Source organism: Nothobranchius furzeri, chromosome 3, assembly GCF_043380555.1.
Source record: "Nothobranchius furzeri strain GRZ-AD chromosome 3, NfurGRZ-RIMD1, whole genome shotgun sequence".
Taxonomy (NCBI): Eukaryota; Metazoa; Chordata; class Actinopteri; order Cyprinodontiformes; family Nothobranchiidae; genus Nothobranchius; species Nothobranchius furzeri.
Window position 1 is genome coordinate 40,737,743 of NC_091743.1, and position 20,970 is coordinate 40,758,712.

General features: G+C 41.6%; 1 protein-coding gene across 1 annotated transcript; it reads left to right on the forward strand.

Moving 5' to 3' along the window:
- The first annotated feature begins 11,874 nt into the window (after positions 1-11,874).
- LOC107385857 (red-sensitive opsin-like) lies at positions 11,875-14,402 on the forward strand. Its single transcript, XM_015960001.3, has 6 exons — positions 11,875-12,067; positions 12,202-12,498; positions 12,618-12,786; positions 13,579-13,744; positions 13,828-14,067; positions 14,157-14,402. Exons 1-6 carry the CDS (start codon positions 11,965-11,967, stop codon positions 14,253-14,255), a joined length of 1,074 nt encoding a protein of 357 aa, XP_015815487.3. The 5' UTR covers positions 11,875-11,964; the 3' UTR covers positions 14,256-14,402.
- The last annotated feature ends 6,568 nt before the right edge of the window (positions 14,403-20,970 follow it).

The following is a 20,970-nucleotide window of genomic DNA, read 5'->3' on the forward strand; positions in this document are numbered from 1 at the left end:
CAGATGACCCAATGAATCACAGACCAATATCTAACCTTCCATTTTTATCCAAAGTCCTGGAGAAAATAGTGGCCATCCAAGTATGTCAGCATTTAAACACTAATGCTCTGTTTGAGGAATTTCAGTCTGGTTTTAGAGAGTATCACAGCACTGAAACTGCATTAGTGAGAGTTACAAATGATATTCTTATGGCCTCAGATAAGAATCTTGTGACTGTTCTAGTCTTGTTAGATCTCAGTGCTGCCTTTGACACAGTTGATCACAATGTTCTTTTAGAAAGACTTGAACATGTTGTAGGGATCAAAGGAACAGCGTTAGGCTGGTTTAAATCCTACCTGTCTGACAGATTTCATTTTGTAAATGTACATGACAAATCTTCTTCATACTCCAGGGTTACTTGCGGAGTACCACAGGGTTCAGTGCTTGGACCAATTCTTTTTACTGTATATATGCTCCCAATTGGTAAAATCATTAGACAGCATGGGATAAACTTCCACTGTTATGCTGACGATACTCAGTTATATTTATCCATTAACCCTGATGAACCTAATCGGTTGGGTAGATTACAGGCTTGTCTTGAGGACATAAAAAATTGGATGACTCTTAACTTCTTGCTTTTAAATCAAGACAAGACGGAAGTTCTCATCTTTGGACCAGAAATCCAGAAAAGGAAATTGCTTAGCCAATCGCCTGACCTTAATGGCATTACATTAATCTCCGAGAACAAAGCAAGGAACCTTGGTGTTATCTTTGACCAGGACATGTCATTCAAATCCCAGGTTTCACAAGTTTGTCGGATTTCCTTTTTCCACCTTCGGAATATTGCTAAGATTAGAAGCATACTTTCCAGGAGTGATGCTGAAAAACTAGTTCATGCATTTATTACATCAAGACTGGATTACTGTAATTCATTACTCTCAGGAAGTCCACAGAATGTAGTTAAAAGTCTTCAGCTTGTCCAAAATGCTGCAGCTAGAGTTCTGATGAGAATTAAAAAGAGAGATCATATCTCTCCTGTCTTAGCTTCCCTACATTGGCTACCTGTTACATTCAGAATAGATTTTAAGATCCTTCTTCTCACATATAAAGCTCTTAATAATCAAGGTCCATCATACATCAGTAATCTGATTGTTCCATATGTTCCTAACCGAGCACTTCGCTCTCAGACTGCAGGTCTACTGGTGGTTCCAAGAATATCTAAACTTAGGATGGGAGGCAGATCTTTTAGTTATCAGGCTCCTCTCCTGTGGAACCAGCTCCCAGCTTTAGTCCGTGAGGCAGACACTTTGTCTACTTTTAAGAATAGGCTTAAAACATTTTTATTTGATAGGGCTTATAGTTAAAATCTGATGTTAGCCTAAATCTGGACAAGTGGGGGATTACAGGGAGGTGGAGTGTACAGTCGGTAAAGACGGCTCTCCCTTGTCCTGCCTCCAACATGCCTACATCTAAATAGGATAGGTTATCCAGAGTTAACTCTGTAGTTATGCTGCTATAGGCTTAGACTGCTGGAGGACACACTGACCACTTTTCACACTCTACTGCTTTCTTCTACAGTCTGCTCTTTAACTGTACTATTTTGTGCAATTTCAGCTGTTAAATTTATTTTCTCTGTAAGTGTTTTTCTCCCCAGAAGAAGCTACAATGACGTTCTGCTGAGCTGTGGTGGCCTCATGGAGGGGGCCATCAACTAGCACACTGCTGCTAACCACTAATACATTCTCTCTCTCCTGATAATAACTTTTTGTTTTCATTGACTTTTGATGTGCTAATACTAGTTTACCCGTTTAATTATAGATCCACTAGGATAAATACAATAAAGTTTATCTTTCACCAAATACAATATTTACTAAGACATCACAATATAACTATAGACACATTACCTGTGTGTGTGTGTGTGTGTGTGTGTGTGTGTGTGTGTGTGTGTGTGTGTGTGTGTGTGTGTGTGTGTGTGTGTGCGTGTGTGCGTGTGTGCGTGTGTGTGTGTGTGTGTGTGTGTGTGTGTGTGTGTGTGTGTGTGTGTGTGTGTGTGTGTGTGTGTGTGTGTGTGTGTGTGTGTGTGTGTCTGCCTGCTCTGTCTTCTCGATCCCCAGTGAGTCGTGGAGGATGGCTGCTTATACTGAGCCAGGATTCTCTGGAGGTTTCTTCCTGTTAAAAGGGAGTTTTCCTCTCCACTGTCGCTGCATGCTTGCTTAGTATGAGGATTGCTGTATAGTCACTGACACTAGTCAGTGACTTGATGCAATTTGCTGGGTTCCTTATATAGGAAACATTATTTCTGATTGGCTTAATGAACTGTGAATTGGAATGTTTATTATGTGAAGTGCCTTGAGACGACTCTTGTCGTGATTTGGCGCTATATAAATAAACTTGAATTGAATTGAATCAGCAGGACACCGCATCATTGCATTCCTGCGGCATTTTGACCGTTCATGTTCTGACAAATGTACACCAGCATTTTTCCAGTCGCTGTATCCAGAGACTAATGCGTTTAGTTAAACATGACTCCCAGTTCCAAATGACTTGCACGCAAAACAAAAGACGGTTCCTTTGGATGGAGAGTAGAGCAGCCATTCATGTTTCACACTTTCTCCGTTGGCTAATTTTCTAATAAACATAGACTTACAAAAGTACCATTTTTGATGTTTGTGTTGTCTCTCCGATGCAGCAACATCAGCGTCTTTATTGCAGCAAACGTCCGGCCCCATTTTAATCCAATATTTTCTGGTATTTTCATCCATTTCACTCCAGCAACCAGGATCCGAATTTAAGTTGGCATCCACCATCAGCGTCACCTGGCTAGGACCTTCTGCCGGGCTCCCTTCAGAAACTACTTGAAGCAGGTCTGCCTCTGCCCCCAAGTGGACAATATCAGCTTCTCTGTGACCGCTCGTTCCCTCTTTTAAGCTAGCATCATGAACTGCTGCTGCTCTAGCTAGCATAGCTCTGTTGCCTTTGTGAAAGAAGTTAATTTACATTTAATTAAGGACCCGTGAGACATAAGATTCCATAGTGGATATGAAATCAATCTTACGGACCGCTGAGTTATTTAACCAGAAGATTGGAACTTTTTATTGCAGGGATTTTGTAACACTTTGTATTAACTGAGAGACAAGAGAAGAGAGAGTCCTTTAAAACGTCTAAGATGATTTATTTCTAAACAATTTTAAACAAGACTAACTCTAACTCTAACTGATGGATGGATCTGGTGTAATGAGACTCGAGATGAATGGTGTATGTGTGAGTGATGTTTAACCAGAACTCTCGTATCCGGAGAAGCAAGTCTGAATGATGTTGTGATGTTTTGCTTCTAGCTATGATCAGAGTTTGATCGGAGTTTCGTAAACACATGAGACGCCATTTTGTCGCTCCACACATACCCTTAGAATGAGACCTCCGTACAGATCCAGAATGCCAGGTCCTCGGACCCCCCTTTCGGTGCAGGAGCCAGTGAAACAGCGTCAGCAGTACGACAAACTAGTCTTTGGATTGTCTCCAGGTAAAAAGCGACAGTTGGTTCACAGCGTCAGATGGACCTCCTTGGGTCAGTGAGTTCAGCTTTTATTCTGAAAGGAACCGTTGCTTGGTTGGTAAAATGCAACAGATTTTATCCAGCTTGTTGGTTCTCGGCTTAAAAAGGAAGTCCGGGTGGCCGGTCCGACACTTGGCTTAGCATGCGGTGAACTCCAGAGAGCTCCAGAAAACTGAACTAAGATGGCGTTGGAACTGGTTAATTAATCTGGATGTTTTGATTTCTGGTCGAATCAAAGTTGGCAGATTTATAAACACCACAGAGACTATGTCACACTTCAGAAAGGAAGGTTCTGATTGGATCAGTAACAGCAATGTGCCATGCCTTTACATTATTGTGTAGTCAGCATGTCTAGTGCACTAGACTAAAGTCATATTACTTATTAAAGCATACTAATCATAACATTGTCATTTCACAGATTGGTCAACATTACATTATTGACTAACACTTTGTTTGATTAGCTTTTATTAAAAATAGAGTTCTTTGATGTATTAAAAGGAAAGAGTCCTTTATCTTCAATCTTCTCTTGAGCTGGAAAGAAAACAGTTTTAGAAGCAAGTGCATGACCTTGAGGCAGTCTCATGCACTTAGTACTGTGTCAGAGGCATCTGTGGAGAGAGGTTAAATAACCTGCGGAGGAATAGCTCCTTCATCACGTTACACCTTCATCATGAACGTCTTGCTTTTCTAACCTGCTGTTAGGTCCAGCAGCAGGTTTAAAATATCCTGTCAATTTTGGGATTTTCTGCAGAAGATTTTTGTGCTTTTGTTCTTTGATTCTCTCCGTTTTTCTTTTCTGAGCGCCGCTGTCATATTTTCTTTTTGACATTTTTTTCATTTTCCCTCGTTAAGTGTAGCAGCCTATGATACATGAATATGACGTATCACGTGACACTTTACTTAACTCAAGACCACCACAATGTTTACCCAGTCAGTGTCACTTATGATTTTATCGGCCAATACAGCTGAAGAATATTCTTGCATGTAAATTTAAATAACATTATATATTTTTAGCTGGCCAGTGGGGGCCCCAGAACACACAGGGCCCCTAGGCTTAAGCCATATCAAGCCTGTGCATTAATCCGGGCCTGCTTGTCATGTATTTTTATTAAGTTTAGGAAAAGAGAATTAAAATCATTTTTATATACTACAACAATCAAACATGCTTGTCTCTTAAAGTGTGTAAGTTCCCTGAATAAGTCAAAGAAACTAATTTCTTCAAAGACCAATTAGACTGATATGTCATATTTTATATAGAACATCACATCGTATTGACCATTTAATAAATAAGTAGCTAATCATTAACTCTTAATTTCCTTTTCAGTTTTTATTTTCTCTTTAGTTTTCCCTCTCTCTCTCTTTGTGTTGCCTGTGTATTGTCTGGTCCCTGACCCTGTTTGTTCAGCCTCCTGTTGTGTCCATGACCCTTTACTCCTGTGTATCTCTCAGCAGTTTTTTTTCTTGTGTTATCTTTGTCATCATCGACTCTCATGTTCAGTTCACACCTCACCTTAGCCTTATGTCTTTACATTTCTGCACATTACTTCTATTTACTACCCTGTCAACAACGTTTAGTTTCCTTTTTGTTCTTTAGTTTTATTTAGTTTCTTTAGATTTTGTTATCTTCATCTAGCTTCCCCTCGTTTGATTTAATTATCTCAAGCTTTATGTCTAATATCTATCATCCTATTTTAGTCAGTGTATCTTATTGTTTAATCTGCTTCAGATTTAGTCCTCTTGTGTTTTTGAATTACCTTCCATCCTTCAGATTACACACCTGCCCATCATTACAGTCAGTCATGAGCGCACCTGTTCACTTTGTCTCCACTCACCCCCACACCCCTTCTTTCCAACAGCTGCAAAAGCGGCATGTAACAAAATAGTGGCGATTTACCCGCAAGCTCATTCCAAATGGGAGCACTTCTAACGTGAAATGGGTTTTTGGTTCCTTGTGTTTGTATTTTCATGTATTTACCCCCTGTTCCTGCTCCCAATCTAAGCTTAAAATAAACACTATGCTGTTTGAAACCATCCAGGCTGCATTTTTGATCACCGCCTCACCACATTTGGGTCCTACTCAAACTATCAACTTCATGATAATCTGGTGAAGTGTAATTGTCCCCCAGCTCCTTAAATCCCTGACCAGGATGATTGGACGATCGGCCACAGATGTACCTGCTTCTCGGGAACTCCCACCTGAAACAAGAAGCTCAGGAGACAATTAGTAGCCACTTACTTCAGACCATGACAGCCTGGTGCGCTGCACAACCGGCAGGTTTTGATCATTTGACCTCAGGAACCTGCTGGGGGTGTAAGGACTGAAAAGATCCCCAATGTATGATGGCGCTTATCAATTTAAGGCCCTAAAAACCAGAACCAATGAAAAGTGATTTGCCATAGTCCAAGCATGAGGAAATAAAGATTTCGATAACAATCTCAAGTTCAGACATTGACGAAATGGTACTCAGCTTAGCAATGGTTATTGGATGGAAGAAGGAAGAGTAAACAAGATAACTGACATGGGAATCCAGGGTAAGAGTTGGGTCAAAGGTCACATCAAGATTCCTGACAGATGGTCTGGTGCGAGAAGCAAGTGCTTACACATCTGAGTCAGTACAATCGGGATGGATTGTGTTGGTTCGGTCTTATTTGGGCCTTTTTAGTTAACAAACAGTGTATAGTATTCAAGGACTTCTCAGGAACACAGAAATCAGTGAGCACACAGGCAGCGCAAAAATGCACATAAAAGTCACTGGTGTCCTCCTTAATAAGAAAAACAAAGGCCGGCGTGAGCTTTGTTGTTTTTGGAGACTTCGTATGGAGCTAGGATGGGAACAATATTACATGCAACTTGTACCAAGTTTTGTAACTGTAACTTCCATTTTGTAGCATGTAATTCATGCTTTGTAACATTCAACATTTGTTTTGTAGCATGTATTTCAAGTTTTGTAACATGTAACTCTTGTTTTGTAACACATTTTGTAACTGTAAACTGAGATGTGGGTTTTAAGAGTTGTGCTTTGAAACTTGTGCATAGATTTTTTTCTGCAAGTTACGAAATGAAAGTTTAATGTTACTTACCGAAAGGACATTTTACAAGTCCTTCAGTCCCTCAGATTACCTTGGATCAAAGTATCATTACATTCAAGGGAAGGACATCCCTGAAGCTGTACAAGCCCAAAGAAACCTGACAAATATGACTAGAAAGCATTTCTCTTGAGTGAGGCCAATATAAATGTAAAAAAAATATACAATAATAAAGATAAACAATGAAATTCAAGAAACAAAAGAGCTTTATATAAGTATATATAAATTAAAAATTAAAACACTGACAATTTCAAAATAACATGAAAAGATAAGAAGTAACGTCTGTAAACAGCTGTCTGCTAGGAACATATTGAGGAAATTGAAGACCACAGGTACTGTTCAAATGAAGGCTTGAAGTGGCAGACCAAGGAAAAATTTAGATAAACAGAAGAAAATAATGGTGAGAACAATAAACCCACAGACCAGCACCAAAGACCTACAACTTCATCTTGCTGCAGATGGAGTCACTGTGCATTGTCCAACTATTCGGTGCACTTTACACAAAGAGATGCTGTATGTGAGAGTGATGCACAGGAAGCCTTTTTTCCACCCACAGCACAAGCAGAGCATCTTGAGGTCTGCTAAAGCACATCTGGACAAGCCAGCTTATATCTAGAATGAGGTGCTGTGGACTGCTGAATCTAAAACTGAGTTATTTGAGCATAACAAGGGGCGTTATGCATGGAGGAAAAAGAACACAGCAATACCTGCTACCTACAGTAAAACATGGTGGTGGTTCCATCATGCAGTGGGCTGTGTGGCCAGTGCAGGGACTGGGAACCTTGTTAAAGTTAAGGAATGCAAGGATTCCAATCAATATCAGCAGATTCTGGAGACCAATTTCCAGGAATCAGTGACAAAGCTGAAGCTGCACCGGGGCTGGACTTTCAACAAGACGAGGACGCTAAACACTGCTTAGTATCTACTAATGCATTCATGCATTCATTTTATTGCAGAGTTTGCAATGTATTTTGTGTCCGACTCCACATTTTGGGTCTTTTGGGTGTACTGGTCGTTTTGTTACTGTCCTGTATGGTTTTGTTGGTGTGTTCATATCGTGTTTTTTCATCGTTGTGATAATTTTTTCTGTTTTGCTTTTGATGTATGGAAGGGTTATTACTGGTTTTGGTTCTTGTTTCATATTTTCTTTTTTGTTGTTACTTGTGGATTTAAACAGACTTCCCCCAGACTTCAGAAACATTGACAGCTTCACCCTTTTCAATTCCAGCCTCAAGACACATCTTTTCAAAACTGCCTATAACTTCTGACTGATTTGATTGGTTTTATGGTTTTATGTTTTTTCTCAACTGTTTTATTGCGTTTTATCCTGTAAAGTGACTTTGGGTGTCCAAAAAGGCACTGGAAGGCCGTACCATGGGAGAACCACTATCAGCTACCTTTTGTGCGTTCTTCATGGAGGACCTAGAGCAAAAAGCCATACCAACTCCACCCCCAAACTGCAAAATAACATTTTTAAAACAATACGTGGACAACATATTGGAAATTATTCCAAAAAAAAAACAAAACAAGCAGAGACACTAACGGAACACCTGAACAATATCTACAACACCAATAACACAATTTTCATATGAAGAAAAGAAGTGAGCATAACTTTCATGGACATGAAAATTGCAGGTGGAACCAGTCACACTAATTGCATGAGTGCAGGATGAGTCAGAAGGCTGCTCGTGAGAAACAGCCTTCAGCCATGGCAACGGGTTTGGATCCATTTGTATTGGTATTTTAGGCCTAGTCCACACGTAGCCGTTTTTTTTTAAACGAATATCCGCCCCTCCAGAAACTTGCATCCACACCACCTCGTTTAAAAAAAACTCTGTTCACACGTACCCGGATAAATACGTGGTCTTCCACAAGGAGCAGTAATTCCGCTTGCAAAAACAAACAAGCACAAAGCGCTTGGACAATTGATAAAGCGAGCGCAGCTCTGAGGGCATCCATGCTGTTGGCTAGTATAAACACAGGTTGCACACATGATGTCAGCATTTTTTTGTCGCAGAAAGTGACGTTGCAGACCTTAAAACTCCGGTTTTGTCTGTCCACACGCAAACACCCAAAACGGAGAAAACGCAGATCTTCACTTTGGCCGGAGTTTTTAAAAAGATCCTTTTTCGTGTGAAAAAACTCTGTTTTTGTGTGGATGACAGGCCAAAACGTAGAAGAATATCTACGTTTTGGCAGATCCCCAGCTACGTGTGGACAGGGCCTTAGTCTTACATATAGCTCTTTGGGAGTCTGTCCCACTTCAACTTACGACAAGTCTCTGGGTTGATTTCATATTTTTGGAGGATAGCCCCTTTACAGACTCAGTCACATATCTCCTCAATGTCCATCTGCACATAGGCACTCATGACTTTACTGGTGAGCAGTGGTAGAAAAACCTAGTCAGTCTTCAGCCAATGACATGATGCTGCAATTCTTTCAAAAGTGATAAGGAAATGTTTGTATAACCAGTGTCTGTTAATTTTTCCAATCTGGGTTCTGAGAAGGAAAGACACTGATCTGGAGAGCTGATGGTCCTTAGATCCTTAACCAGCTTTTCTTAGTTGCTTCATTCCAGCTCCTCAGAATCAGGATAGTTCATGGCATCTGGTTCAGGTGTTCGGCGAGGGCGTGGCTGCAGCTCTTTTTGGAGATGGCAAAATTGTTGTTGAAGATCTGTTTAATTAAGTGTGTTGTAACAGGGAAACTAAAACATTCAGGACAGCAGCCCTTGAGGATCAGCACTGCCCACCCCACTATTAAAGCTGTAGAGCATAATGGTTACGCTCTCTACAGAACACAGTGAGGTTCACAGCAGAGCAGAGTGTTAAATAAAAGTCTTTGTTGGGTCTGCAGAAAGTTTCAGCAGATCCTTCCAGCCAGTAGCCATCAGCCTCGGGGACATGTCGTTATCTGTGCATCAATTATTATTGGTTCACTTTAAAAAACAAGCCCTGCTACAACTCTGATATTACCATTTGGGGTTAAACTTTTATTCATGACATCATCATACTAGCAACATTAGGAACTTAACAAGAGTCACTTTTGCAATAAACTTTATTTCACTAAACACCTAAAAGTAGAAAAAACAACAACAATGATGATGAAAGGCTCGAAAACAGATGTCCCTGGCTTAATGAGCTCAGTTCAAAGCCTCGTCATTCCTTCATCCTCCAGGATGGTCATCAGCATCTGAACAGCAGAGAAAAGATCTGATCAGACCTCATGGTGCTCTGAAGAATGCACTGGTTTGTTTTCTATGTTCCAAATGAATAAAGTTTTGACCACAATCGCCTAATAAATCTCTCCTACTTTCAAACCAGACAGCTCTATTTCCACAAGTGTGCATGAGAGGTGATTTAGAACATTGTCTCTGGTAGCCTCTCATAACCTAACCTCTAGGACCATCACATGGAGTCCAGAGGCCTCTTCTCCCTTTTCCTGAAGTCCCCCTAAAGTAGATCTAACAACATCAGCGATGGTTCCTCTGATTAGTCAACAACTTGGTCAATTTGCTTCTGCTGTCAAGTCAAACTTGAGAAACTTGATTGTTGTTTTTGACCAGTCAATGCCTTTTGAAGACCACTCAAAAACGCTGGTCCGAAACTCATTTTATTATTTAGGAATGCTTTTACCTAAATCTTTTTCTTTTTTTCTTTTTTAACTCAAATTTATAATAATCTTTAGTTTGTTTTATGATATTTATGATCATTTAATAATTTCATTACTTGTTTGCCTGACTTTAATTAATTCAATTCAAGTTTATTTGTAAGGCGCCAAATAACGACAAGTCGTCTCAAGGCACTTCACACAGTAAACATTCCAATCCAGGTCAGTTCATTAAGCCAATCAGTAAAAAGTTTCCTATATAAGGAACCCAGCAGGTTGCATCAAGTCACTGACTAGTGTCAGAGTCTTTACAGCAATCCTCATACTAACTTCAGATCATTTTGATTTTAGGGTTGTGGTTAGGGTTAAGGTGACCTTATGATTTGTTTTGTTTTTGATCTATGTGAAGCGCTTTGTGATTCTCTTTCTGTGATGAGTACTACATAAACAAAATTTACTTACTTACTTACCCAAGACACATGGGGTCCCAGACTGCAATGTGTTCTAACTTGAAATTTGTTCTGTCGACAGACATTCTCTCCACTGAGACATGATCCAACAGATGCTCTTTGAACTGTCTGACACTTTAGCTATTCCTTTGTTTCCAGTTTTCCGAGAGAAGTAGGTGAGATGTCTTTGCTTTAAAGGTAATATTTGTGATGACACCAAGCAGTCAGAGTGAGGGGAGACAGGGATGGTACAGTCCAGTCATTGTGGTTCTCACAAAACTTTTTTAATCGGTGGGCAGTCCCAAACTGCATAGAGATAGATATCAGGTGGATCCCCTGTGCAGTCTCTACATATACCAGTTTTTCTCAAATCCATTTGGAAAAAGGTCGGACAAAGGTCATGATGCGGCCCTTCCACTTTATCTATGCCATAAGGACAGTGACGTTAGCCTCAGTCTTTAAGGGGGATCAAAACTCCTTTGCTCTGGGTTAAATCTTCTTTCGGAGGGATTAATGATGTCTTAGTTACCAAACATGTGAAAAAGTGTAATGGCTTCTATTGAAGTGCGGATCTCCTCTTATCCTTTAAATCTGTTTTAAGACCAGCCTGTCCTTTGGTCCTGACCAGTCCACACTTTTACCTATTCACAGTAGTATACAGACTGAAAATAGAACAGACTTTATTAATTCCACAGTGAGGAAATTCACTCGTTAAGGCAGGACATACACTTAGAGAATATGAAAAAATAAAACAAGTCAATACACAAAGGCAAAACATAGACATGTTTCCTGCCTTGTGTGTTTTACATGTCAGGATATTTAATGATGACTTCTTGCACTCAAAGGAAATGAAAGAATCCGATGCCCTTCAAACCTTGAAAACTATGAAGATGGTAATGCAGCAATGTTGGGTGTTCAGTTCCTAACTGCGGTAGACTTGGTGAAGTTAGAACGAGTAACTGAACAACAACAAGGGCTCAAAAATAATTAGTTAAAATATCCGTGAACGTGTTATTCAAGGATCTCATAGCTAATCCTCATACTAGGTGAGTCCACGGAAATCCACTTTGGGTGTTGCTATTATTTACAGGTCATAACAGGTGTATTTACTTTGTGCATTACTGCCAACTGGCACACCACAGTCGTAACATTACTGTACAGTAATCCTATCAGAGGTAACTGAATCTTCGGTATAAAAGCTGAAGTCTGATGTAAAGCAGTTGCCACCCCAGGAGGTTACAAGTCACAGGGACATCAGACATCTAAGAACCTCTATCTGAGATCAGAATGGCAGAGGAATGGGGAAAACCAGTGTTTGCAGCCAGGAGGAATTATGAAGATACAACAAGAGAGTCTGCCTTTGCTTACACAAACAGCAATAACACCCGAGGTACAGTACTATTGCTATATCTTTGAAAAAGTTTCATAAAAATGTGATGCATTTAGTTCATGTTAAAATTGTAAATTTGAATGCTACCAATTTTAATTTGTGACTAATTTGATATCTACGGTTTTAACTTTCAGATCCATTTGAAGGACCCAACTACCACATCGCTCCTCGATGGGTTTACAACCTTTCAACCATCTGGATGTGTTTTGTGGTGGTTGCATCAGTCTTCACCAATGGTCTTGTCTTGGTGGCCACAGCAAAGTTCAAGAAGCTCCGTCATCCTCTAAACTGGATCTTGGTCAATCTTGCAATTGCTGATCTTGGAGAAACAGTCTTTGCCAGCACCATCAGTGTGTGCAACCAGTTCTTTGGGTATTTCATTCTAGGACACCCTATGTGCGTCTTTGAGGGCTTCACCGTGTCCACTTGTGGTAAGTGGCCACAAACGTATTTTAAGTGTAGGCGTATTTGTTTTTAAACAAGATCTTTTGGTTGGATAGTTTGAAAGTGTGACTGATTAATGAACTGAGCATCTTGTTTGTTGCCACAGGTATTGCTGCTCTTTGGTCCCTTACCATCATCTCCTGGGAGAGATGGATAGTCGTGTGCAAACCTTTTGGAAATGTCAAGTTTGATGCCAAATGGGCCACAGGTGGAATTGTGTTCTCCTGGGTTTGGTCTGCTGCATGGTGTGCTCCTCCAATCTTTGGATGGAGCAGGTAATCTGTTGATTTTTGTTAGATTTTTTAGCCTTTTAAATGGTAAATGGCCTTTATTTGATTTAGCGCCTTCTAGAGTCCTGGAACCCTTCAAGGCGCTTTACAACACAATCAGTCATTCACCCATTCGCACACTAGTGGGGATGAGCTACAATGTAGCCACAGCTGCCCTGGGGCGCACTGACAGAGGCGAGGCTGCCGAGCACTGGCGCCACCGGTCCCTCCGACTACCACCAGCAGGCAACGTGGGTTAAGTGTCTTGCCCAAGGACACAAAGACAGCAACAGTCTGAGCGGGGCTTGAACCTGCAACCTTCCGATTACGTGGCGAGCACTTAACCCCTGTGTCACCGTCGCCCCAACTCCTGTGCCATTTAAATGTATGATCTGCACTCGTACAGTACCTTTAGTAGTCAGAGGACTCCAAAGTGCTTTACACTAGAGTGTGTCATTTATCCATTCACACACACATTCAAACACTAGTGGTGATGAGCTTCAGTGTAGCAACAGCTGCCCTGGGGCACAGTGACAGTGGCGAGGCTGCTGAGCACAGGCACCACCAGTCTCTCCCATCACCACCAACAGACAAGGAGGAAAAGGTGTCTTGCCCAAGGACACAACTGCAGCATTCTCTGCCAGGAGCCAAGATTGATCCTACAGCCATTCGATTACTGGAAAACCTACCTCTACCATTCCACCATCTGCTGCCCCAATTTTACACCCCAATGTGTGGACTGAGTAGATACTAAAGTCTGAGTGCATTTACCAATATGGAAATATTTTCTTGTCTCAGGTTTTGGCCCCATGGACTGAAAACCTCTTGTGGACCTGATGTGTTCAGTGGAAGTGAAGACCCAGGAGTCCTGTCCTACATGATTGTTCTGATGATCACATGTTGTTTCCTTCCTCTGGCAGTCATCATCATCTGCTACTTCTTTGTGTGGCTGGCCATCCATTCTGTAAGTTGTGGTCAGTCTAACGTAACATGAATCTTAGGAAACTATCAAAGGTCAACCTGACTGTCTTGGTGTGTGGACCTCAGGTTGCCATGCAGCAGAAGGAATCCGAGTCCACCCAGAAAGCTGAGAAGGAAGTCTCCAGGATGGTTGTCGTCATGATCGTAGCTTATTGTGTGTGCTGGGGTCCTTACACCTTTTTTGCCTGCTTTGCTGCGGCCAACCCTGGATATGCCTTCCATCCCCTGGCCGCTGCCATGCCTGCGTACTTTGCCAAGAGCGCCACCATCTATAACCCAATCATTTATGTCTTCATGAATCGGCAGGTGGGCACAACAGACTCATTGTTAAATGTATCAGCTACTCTTATCAAATGTGTTTTGTTCATATTTTAACCACATTTTCATTCTTTCAGTTTCGAACATGCATCATGCAACTCTTTGGCAAACAGGTGGACGATGGTTCTGAAGTATCCACATCAAAGACAGAGGTCTCCTCTGTGGCTCCTGCATAAACATTCATGTTTTCCTTTTTGGAAAACAGTCCTCTGATCTGTACAGAAACCATAATATATTTGTCTTCTTTTGATGAACATAGTTTTCTGGCAAATGGAAAAAAGAAAAAAAAAGTTCGTTAAGTGAATGTATTATTTATGAATGTATCTTTGGTTGTTTTTGAATTGATATAAATTATAACGCATTCTACACATTTGGTGTGATATTTTTTGGGCTTGTTTTTAAACGATGGTAATGTTACAATTTCACAAATGAAGTTGATGCAGATCAAGGAAGAGAGGGGTGTAGGCTCAAACTAGTTTCTTTGGTTAGTTGAATACAGAAACAATCTAGAAGCACACTCTAGCTTAGAGCCCTGCACGGGCCTAAAATCTGAGCCCGTGTCCGGCCCGGCCCGAGGGGGTGGAGCCCCAGCCCGACCCGGCTCGAAAAGGTTTTCAGGATTCTCTGGCCCAGCCCGAGCCCAAGCCCGACTTTTTTTTAACCAACTAAATGAAAACAAAGTGCGTCAATCCTGACCAATGTGTTAAAAGACGTGCAGGATCCGAGCGACGCAGAACCAGAGCGCATGCGGGAAGGTTCCTCCCACTGAAGCGAGTGTTTTCCAAACCCTGTCTCTCAGAGAGACTTGTCACTTAGAAAATGTTCCCTGATTATGAAACTTTGGCTGAATAGCGCTTGTTCCTGTCTCCAATGTGCGACACATCCAGGAGCCGTCTGAGGAGAAGCCCAGAATCTCACATCCTCTTCAGCTCATGAGCGCATATGATTACGCACAAGCGTGACCCAACACGGTCTCACAGTAAGACTGGGTTGGAACTGTTCAGGTTTACGCAGACAATCTTCACATAGAATTGACTTACAGATATAAAATCAATTCAGTAAAATATAAAGCATTTTATTTTAATATCCATTCATTATTTTACAAGCACAGAGAGCCGCATCAGATGGATGGAAGAGCCGCGGGTTGCCGATCCCTGCTCTAGTTCAAGATATCATTAAAATTCCAAAAGTGCTGAAAAGATTAAAAATGGGGCTTTCCGTGCATATACAATACATTACGGCATCCTTCGGGATTCCCTGTCTTGAGCGCAACGAATCGCAACACAGATTCAGAGACGTGCAGAGTTTGTCATCCAAAATGCTCCGTTTTATAACTTTTGAATGGCTGATCAGATTAAAATAATTCCAACGGTTCCTAAAAGTACATAAAAGCAGCTGTCCAACGATCTATAACACGAAGCAATCAGAGTTAGAGAAAATATCGCTACGAGGGGAAATCCTGCTGTACAGCCTGACTGAAACGGAGCGCAGCGCTGCGGTGAAAGCGGATAACCTATAAAATGACATGTTGAGGACGCAAACTCAATACATCTCTTTTATTGTGAGGTAATAATTTCTCCGAGTTTTGCGGTTGCGGGCGGGAGGAGACATGTACGCTGCAGGTGCGGGCGGGAGTGTAACACACACGTTGCAGTTGCAGGCGGTAATGGTCAGAAATTCAGCGGGAGCGGGCAGGAGCGGGATGAAGAAAACAGTCCCGCGCAGGGCTCTACTGCTGCGTTTAAGTGTTTCAATTTTTTTAATGATTTCGATTAAAAATAAAGGCGCCCGGCCCGTGTCCGAGGTAATTGCACAGTCGTTGGCCCGAAGCCCGGCCCTTGGGCCGGGCCGACCCTAGGACCTAGGGCTTCAGTGCAGGGCTCTACTCTAGCTCTAGCATGTTGACTAGCCACATGCTAACAGAGTTCCGGGCAGTGTTGTTTTTGTTAACAATAACTATGACAAATAGATTTTGTTGACACCCTTTTTTCTCACGACAAAACGAGATGCTTATGGGTTAAAAATAGCTTTTTGGACAAAAGCATAACATACGTGCAGGTTTTTCGACAAGATGAGACAAAAACTATGCTCAAAATTCACGTTTCTGTCTGTCTCTGTCTCACAAAAACTAAAAGTAACAATGCTGATGCTGTTGGCTGGCATACAAATACACACACAGGCACACATTGTGACATCATATGGTACCATCAAATGTCATAGGGTACCTTTTAGCCAATAGCAATGGCAGATTTAAAATCAAATGTGGTGCAGAGTTTTTTTTACCTGAAGGGGGCGCAACACTGACAATTTAAGGCAGAACATTTAAATTTTAACTAAGATGCACTAAAGTGCCAAATTATTGACTACATATGTCAACAGCACAATTAGACACTAATTTATATAGTTTTTCAGCAAAAAAAAGGTTGATTTGGGGGTGAGTTGTTCTTTAAATAAATTCAGAGGGCTCCTGAAAACTCACAACACTGTTAGTTTATGGAAAATTAGTACTGGATTTAAGTAGGTGGACTTTGCCAAACTAAACATTTAAAGGCACTGCGTTGGAGGTCTGATAACTCTAATAATGAATTAATTAAACAAACTTTTTTTCTATTTAAATATTGTATAGAATAGAGTGTGTGCTCCATTACCCCTTCTTTCCACCGGAGCCGTCAGCAGCACGTTACTGCAGCAGCACGTCTTGCTCGCGTAAACTGCTGCTTGGCCCTTCCCACGAGACACGAAGCAGCAGGGGAGCAGCTGTCACCGACCGAGCACGAAGTCACACGAGTGACTTCGTCAGTAAACACAACAACAAGCAGGAGAAAACTACAACATGGCTCCAAAAGGTTTGTGTTTTATGTTCTGTCCGTTTTATAATCGCCAATACGGACCTGAAAAACAAAGGAGACCGCTAGCTAGGTGATAACTTCTCACGGGACCACACAGTTGGTAACTTTTTTTAAAGTAAAGCAACTGGAAGGCAGTACGTTTCTTTATTCTGAAAATCTCAGGAGCTTCACTCCGTTTCCGCGTCCGATTTCCTGTCTTTCCTTCCCCAAAAATGCAATAATACCTAGCTGCGGACCCTCTCCAAACACGCCCCCCTGTTGAGCTACCCCCGAGCTCAATAACGGCGGCCCTCCCAGCGAACAACACAATTGAAAGAATACGTTTATACAGAAATAGTAATAATGTAATTAAACAGACAAGACTCCAGGTTTAAATATGAATGTATGGATTTTTTTTTCTTGCATACACACTTTATGGCCATCCCCAGTGAGATTATAAAACACAGATACCACCAACAAATAACCAGTTGCCGGACAATAGGCACAATATCTGAAAAAGTAATTAGTGGTAATCATTTTAATTAACCCCTTAAGCCCACTAGCCTCCATTTTTGGGAGCACGCCTCCTACAGCAACATTTAACTTTCAACCATTTGTTATTACAGGCACTAACAGTGGGTCTAAGTTCATACGAGTGAGTAGTTAATATTTATGTTACTATTTATGATTTTTTATTGCTTCTTTACAGTGAAAAGCTGCTGATGTGTAATTTTTAGGCATATTTACATGTGTATATATGCATTTCATATATTCTGTTAACAGGAATAATTGCTGCATGGCCCTTTGACACAAAATGTACTGATTTAGAAATTCAACATGTGAACGTGGAGTCACAGTCATAAGACATTTTGAATCACCTGACAACTCATCAATGCCACACACACCACTGGCTCTGCCACGCAGAAAAGGTGTGCCTGGACACAAGAAGTGTAGGCCACGTGTGAGAGAACACATGCGCAGGTCCGGGACTAACCTGACGTGTGGCGTGTCCTCATGGTACACGACGACCGGAGGCGTATGTAACCTGACATGAGTGTCGTCAACCCAGTTACCTACATTCACCACATCTCTTAATCCATAGATGTCATTGGGAGACACAATAGGTAAGTTGATGATGAAGGCTAGCTCTCTAGCATCTGGATTGACACTTAACGGGATGGCACTGCCCAGTGAGAAAGCCAAGTGAGTCTGAAGAGCCACTGGGTCCTTCGAGATCACACGAGCAATCGCAGACCAGACCACGGCCAGGGACACAAGGTATGGAGGGATCCTCCCCATGAAGAGGGTATCGATCGAGGCGCTCACGTCCCGACCATAGTCGGACAGGCAAGTGGTCAGCATCTGTGTATGAGCATAATCAACATTCACAAAGGAACGCAACTCATTCACAGCGGAAGTTGTTTTACGCAAAATGTCGCTATGAGTGTTGAGTACCACCATAGTCTGTTCTTCAGATGTGCCCAGCTGTCTCAGGGCTCGCCACTGCTGCAGTACCTGCTTACGCAGAGCCGGATATTCTCTGTTAAGCTCATCAACGTGTTGACGAACTGTGTTAATCTCAATCGAGTTGACTGAAGAGAATCCTAAATTTAAAAGATTGCCTCTATGATATTAGCAACTGAGAAAAATTTGTCCAGGAAACGCTTTGGCCTAATGCTGGTACCGGCTAGGGGTTGTATGAACTAGTCGACTTCACTGCTCTGTAGTGACTTTTTATGCCTGTCATCAACTAGTCGCTGTCACGTGATAATGAGCAACAAAATGCAGTCCTCGGAAAAGACAGCAGGTGAGGAGCTCCTGCGCTTCGGGAGGCGGAGGTGACGCGCTGTGCCAGAGCGTCGGTACTGACACCCGCGGTAAAACGGACATTTAACCAACTTGTGACGTTTACCCTCTTGCAATTTAACCTTCCCCTCACCCCCATCCTAACCTTAACCAGCTTGCCCATGCAAAGCTCTGATCGTTGACGCGCTCCAGACATCTGCGTCCTGAGCACGGCCACAGTAACATTATCAAATTAGGTGTCGCCACCTCAAAAACAAATTTAACATGCGATCATTCATGTCGCCACATTTCCTTTCATGTTTTCTGTCTTTTATTTGTGCCTGATGCTTTTCGCTGCTGTGGAGCGGGGTGCATCGCCTGTTTTGTTCTCCGGTGATGCACCGATAACTGATGCGGCCGGCGCGCACTCCGCTGTTTTAGCGGTCGGTAGATCAATTAGAACTGCAGTTCAAAGGTAACTCATAAGGTGAATATATATGAACCCAGGTAGCAGTTTCTCTTTAGGATTGAGAGGAGATGCAGGAAGATGATGAACAGGCAGGACAGAAAAATAGTCAAATAAAAACAAGCTAGTTTTTGTACCTGGTGGTTGCAACAAACAGACACCATTGAAGGTAATCAGAAGTGAGGAACAGAAAATGAAATAATTATTTTAATGTTCAGAGCAGCAGGAACTCTGAGAGGCTGCAGGCGCGCTGCGCAGGGGGAGGGGGGAGAGAGCTGAAGCAGAGCGGTATAAATGCAGAAACTACCGTTGTTAAAAGAGATGTGTTTAACTTTGAAAATATGGGCGCAATTTTAATTGTCAAAAACAGCGAACCAACCGACCGATCCCCAGGTGAACGTGCCTGCAAGTTTAGAAAAGAAAGCAGCACTGATATCATTCATATTTCTGGATGGTTATAAAATAAAAACAGAACTGACACGTTCTTACCAGTAATTTGCATGTTTAGAAGAAAAGAACAGCGCTGACGCAGCATTAATAAGCCCTGGATGATTAGAAAATAAAAACTGCACACAAAACATGCCTGGTTAGTAAATAAAACACACTTGCCTACCAGAAGAAGTCATTCGCTCTCATCTTTCTCTTGCGCACTAAAGCCATTAAAGTTCTCTTCTTCAGTGTCGGAGTTGAACAGCCTCAGAAGAGCTTCGTCACATACCGTTTCTGTGGCGATGTCGGTGTCGCTGTCCGTGTTGCTCTCATCATCCCTGGGTGAAGCTGACTTGAATGAGTTCTTCCCGCTGCCGTCTCCAGCGCCGAACCATGGATTCATTCATGCCAAGCTTACGTGCGGCAGCACTGTTTCCCTCCATGCTGCATCATATGAACTCATACGTGTAGTTACCATGATGAGGAGGTATGGACTTGAAAAACATTCTTCATCATGCCGGCCGCTTGCATGTGCTAAATAAAAATCAGCACTTTCTTCAATATCCACTTTTGACTTCCACCTGTTTCACTTTCTGCTAAAGCGCCCCCTGCAGGTGAAGGAAAATCTTCAGTAAAGCCACACCTCATTATAAGCTGCATGGGTCAAAGCGTGGGAAAAAAGTAGCAGCTTGTAGTCCGGAAAATACGGTAATAGAATGTGTTACTATTGAAATTATTAGGGAAAGTATGAAGAATATAATAGTGAGCTGCATATGCAGAGCACCAAATTCTAACATTCACAAGTTTAAAGATATTATGGAGGAACTATTTGCAAGTGTGCAAAAAAAATATTTTTATTTGTGGCAGTTTTAATGTCGACTTGCTGAATCCCAGAGAGCATAAGAAGACAGATGAATTTCTTGTTTCAGTATATGAGTCGCTACCCATTGATAACAAAGCCTAGCAGAATAACAACGTATTGCACTCCATTAATTGATAATATATTTACAAATTGCATGGAAAAACAAATTACCAATGGATTACTATTAAATGAAATCAGTGATCATCTTCCTATTTTTGCAATTTTTGATGGTGGCAAGAAGACAAAAGACATTGTGACAAGTGATGCCCTGAATGCACTAAAAAAGGAACTAGATGAACAAGTTTGGAAAATAGTTCTTGATAATAAAAATGTTAACTCAGCTTATGATAATTTTCTTAGCATATTTAAGGACTTATATGATAAAAACTGTCCAATAGTGGAATACAAAACAAAACTAAAAAAAGATAAGCCTTGGATGACAAAGGGGCTTTTATATGCTTGCAGGAAAAAAATACTTTATATAGAAAGTTCTTGAGTCAGAGAACTGTGGAAGCTGAAAC

Excerpts from the sequence above, each read along its gene's own strand:
- LOC107385857 (XM_015960001.3), top strand. The coding sequence starts at position 11,965 with ATGGCAGAGGAATGGGGAAAACCAGTGTTTGCAGCCAGGAGGAATTAT. Across the intron at positions 12,787-13,578 it reads CCAATCTTTGGATGGAGCAG|GTTTTGGCCCCATGGACTGA; the intron begins GTAATCTGTTGA and ends TTCTTGTCTCAG. Across the intron at positions 14,068-14,156 it reads ATGTCTTCATGAATCGGCAG|TTTCGAACATGCATCATGCA; the intron begins GTGGGCACAACA and ends TCATTCTTTCAG.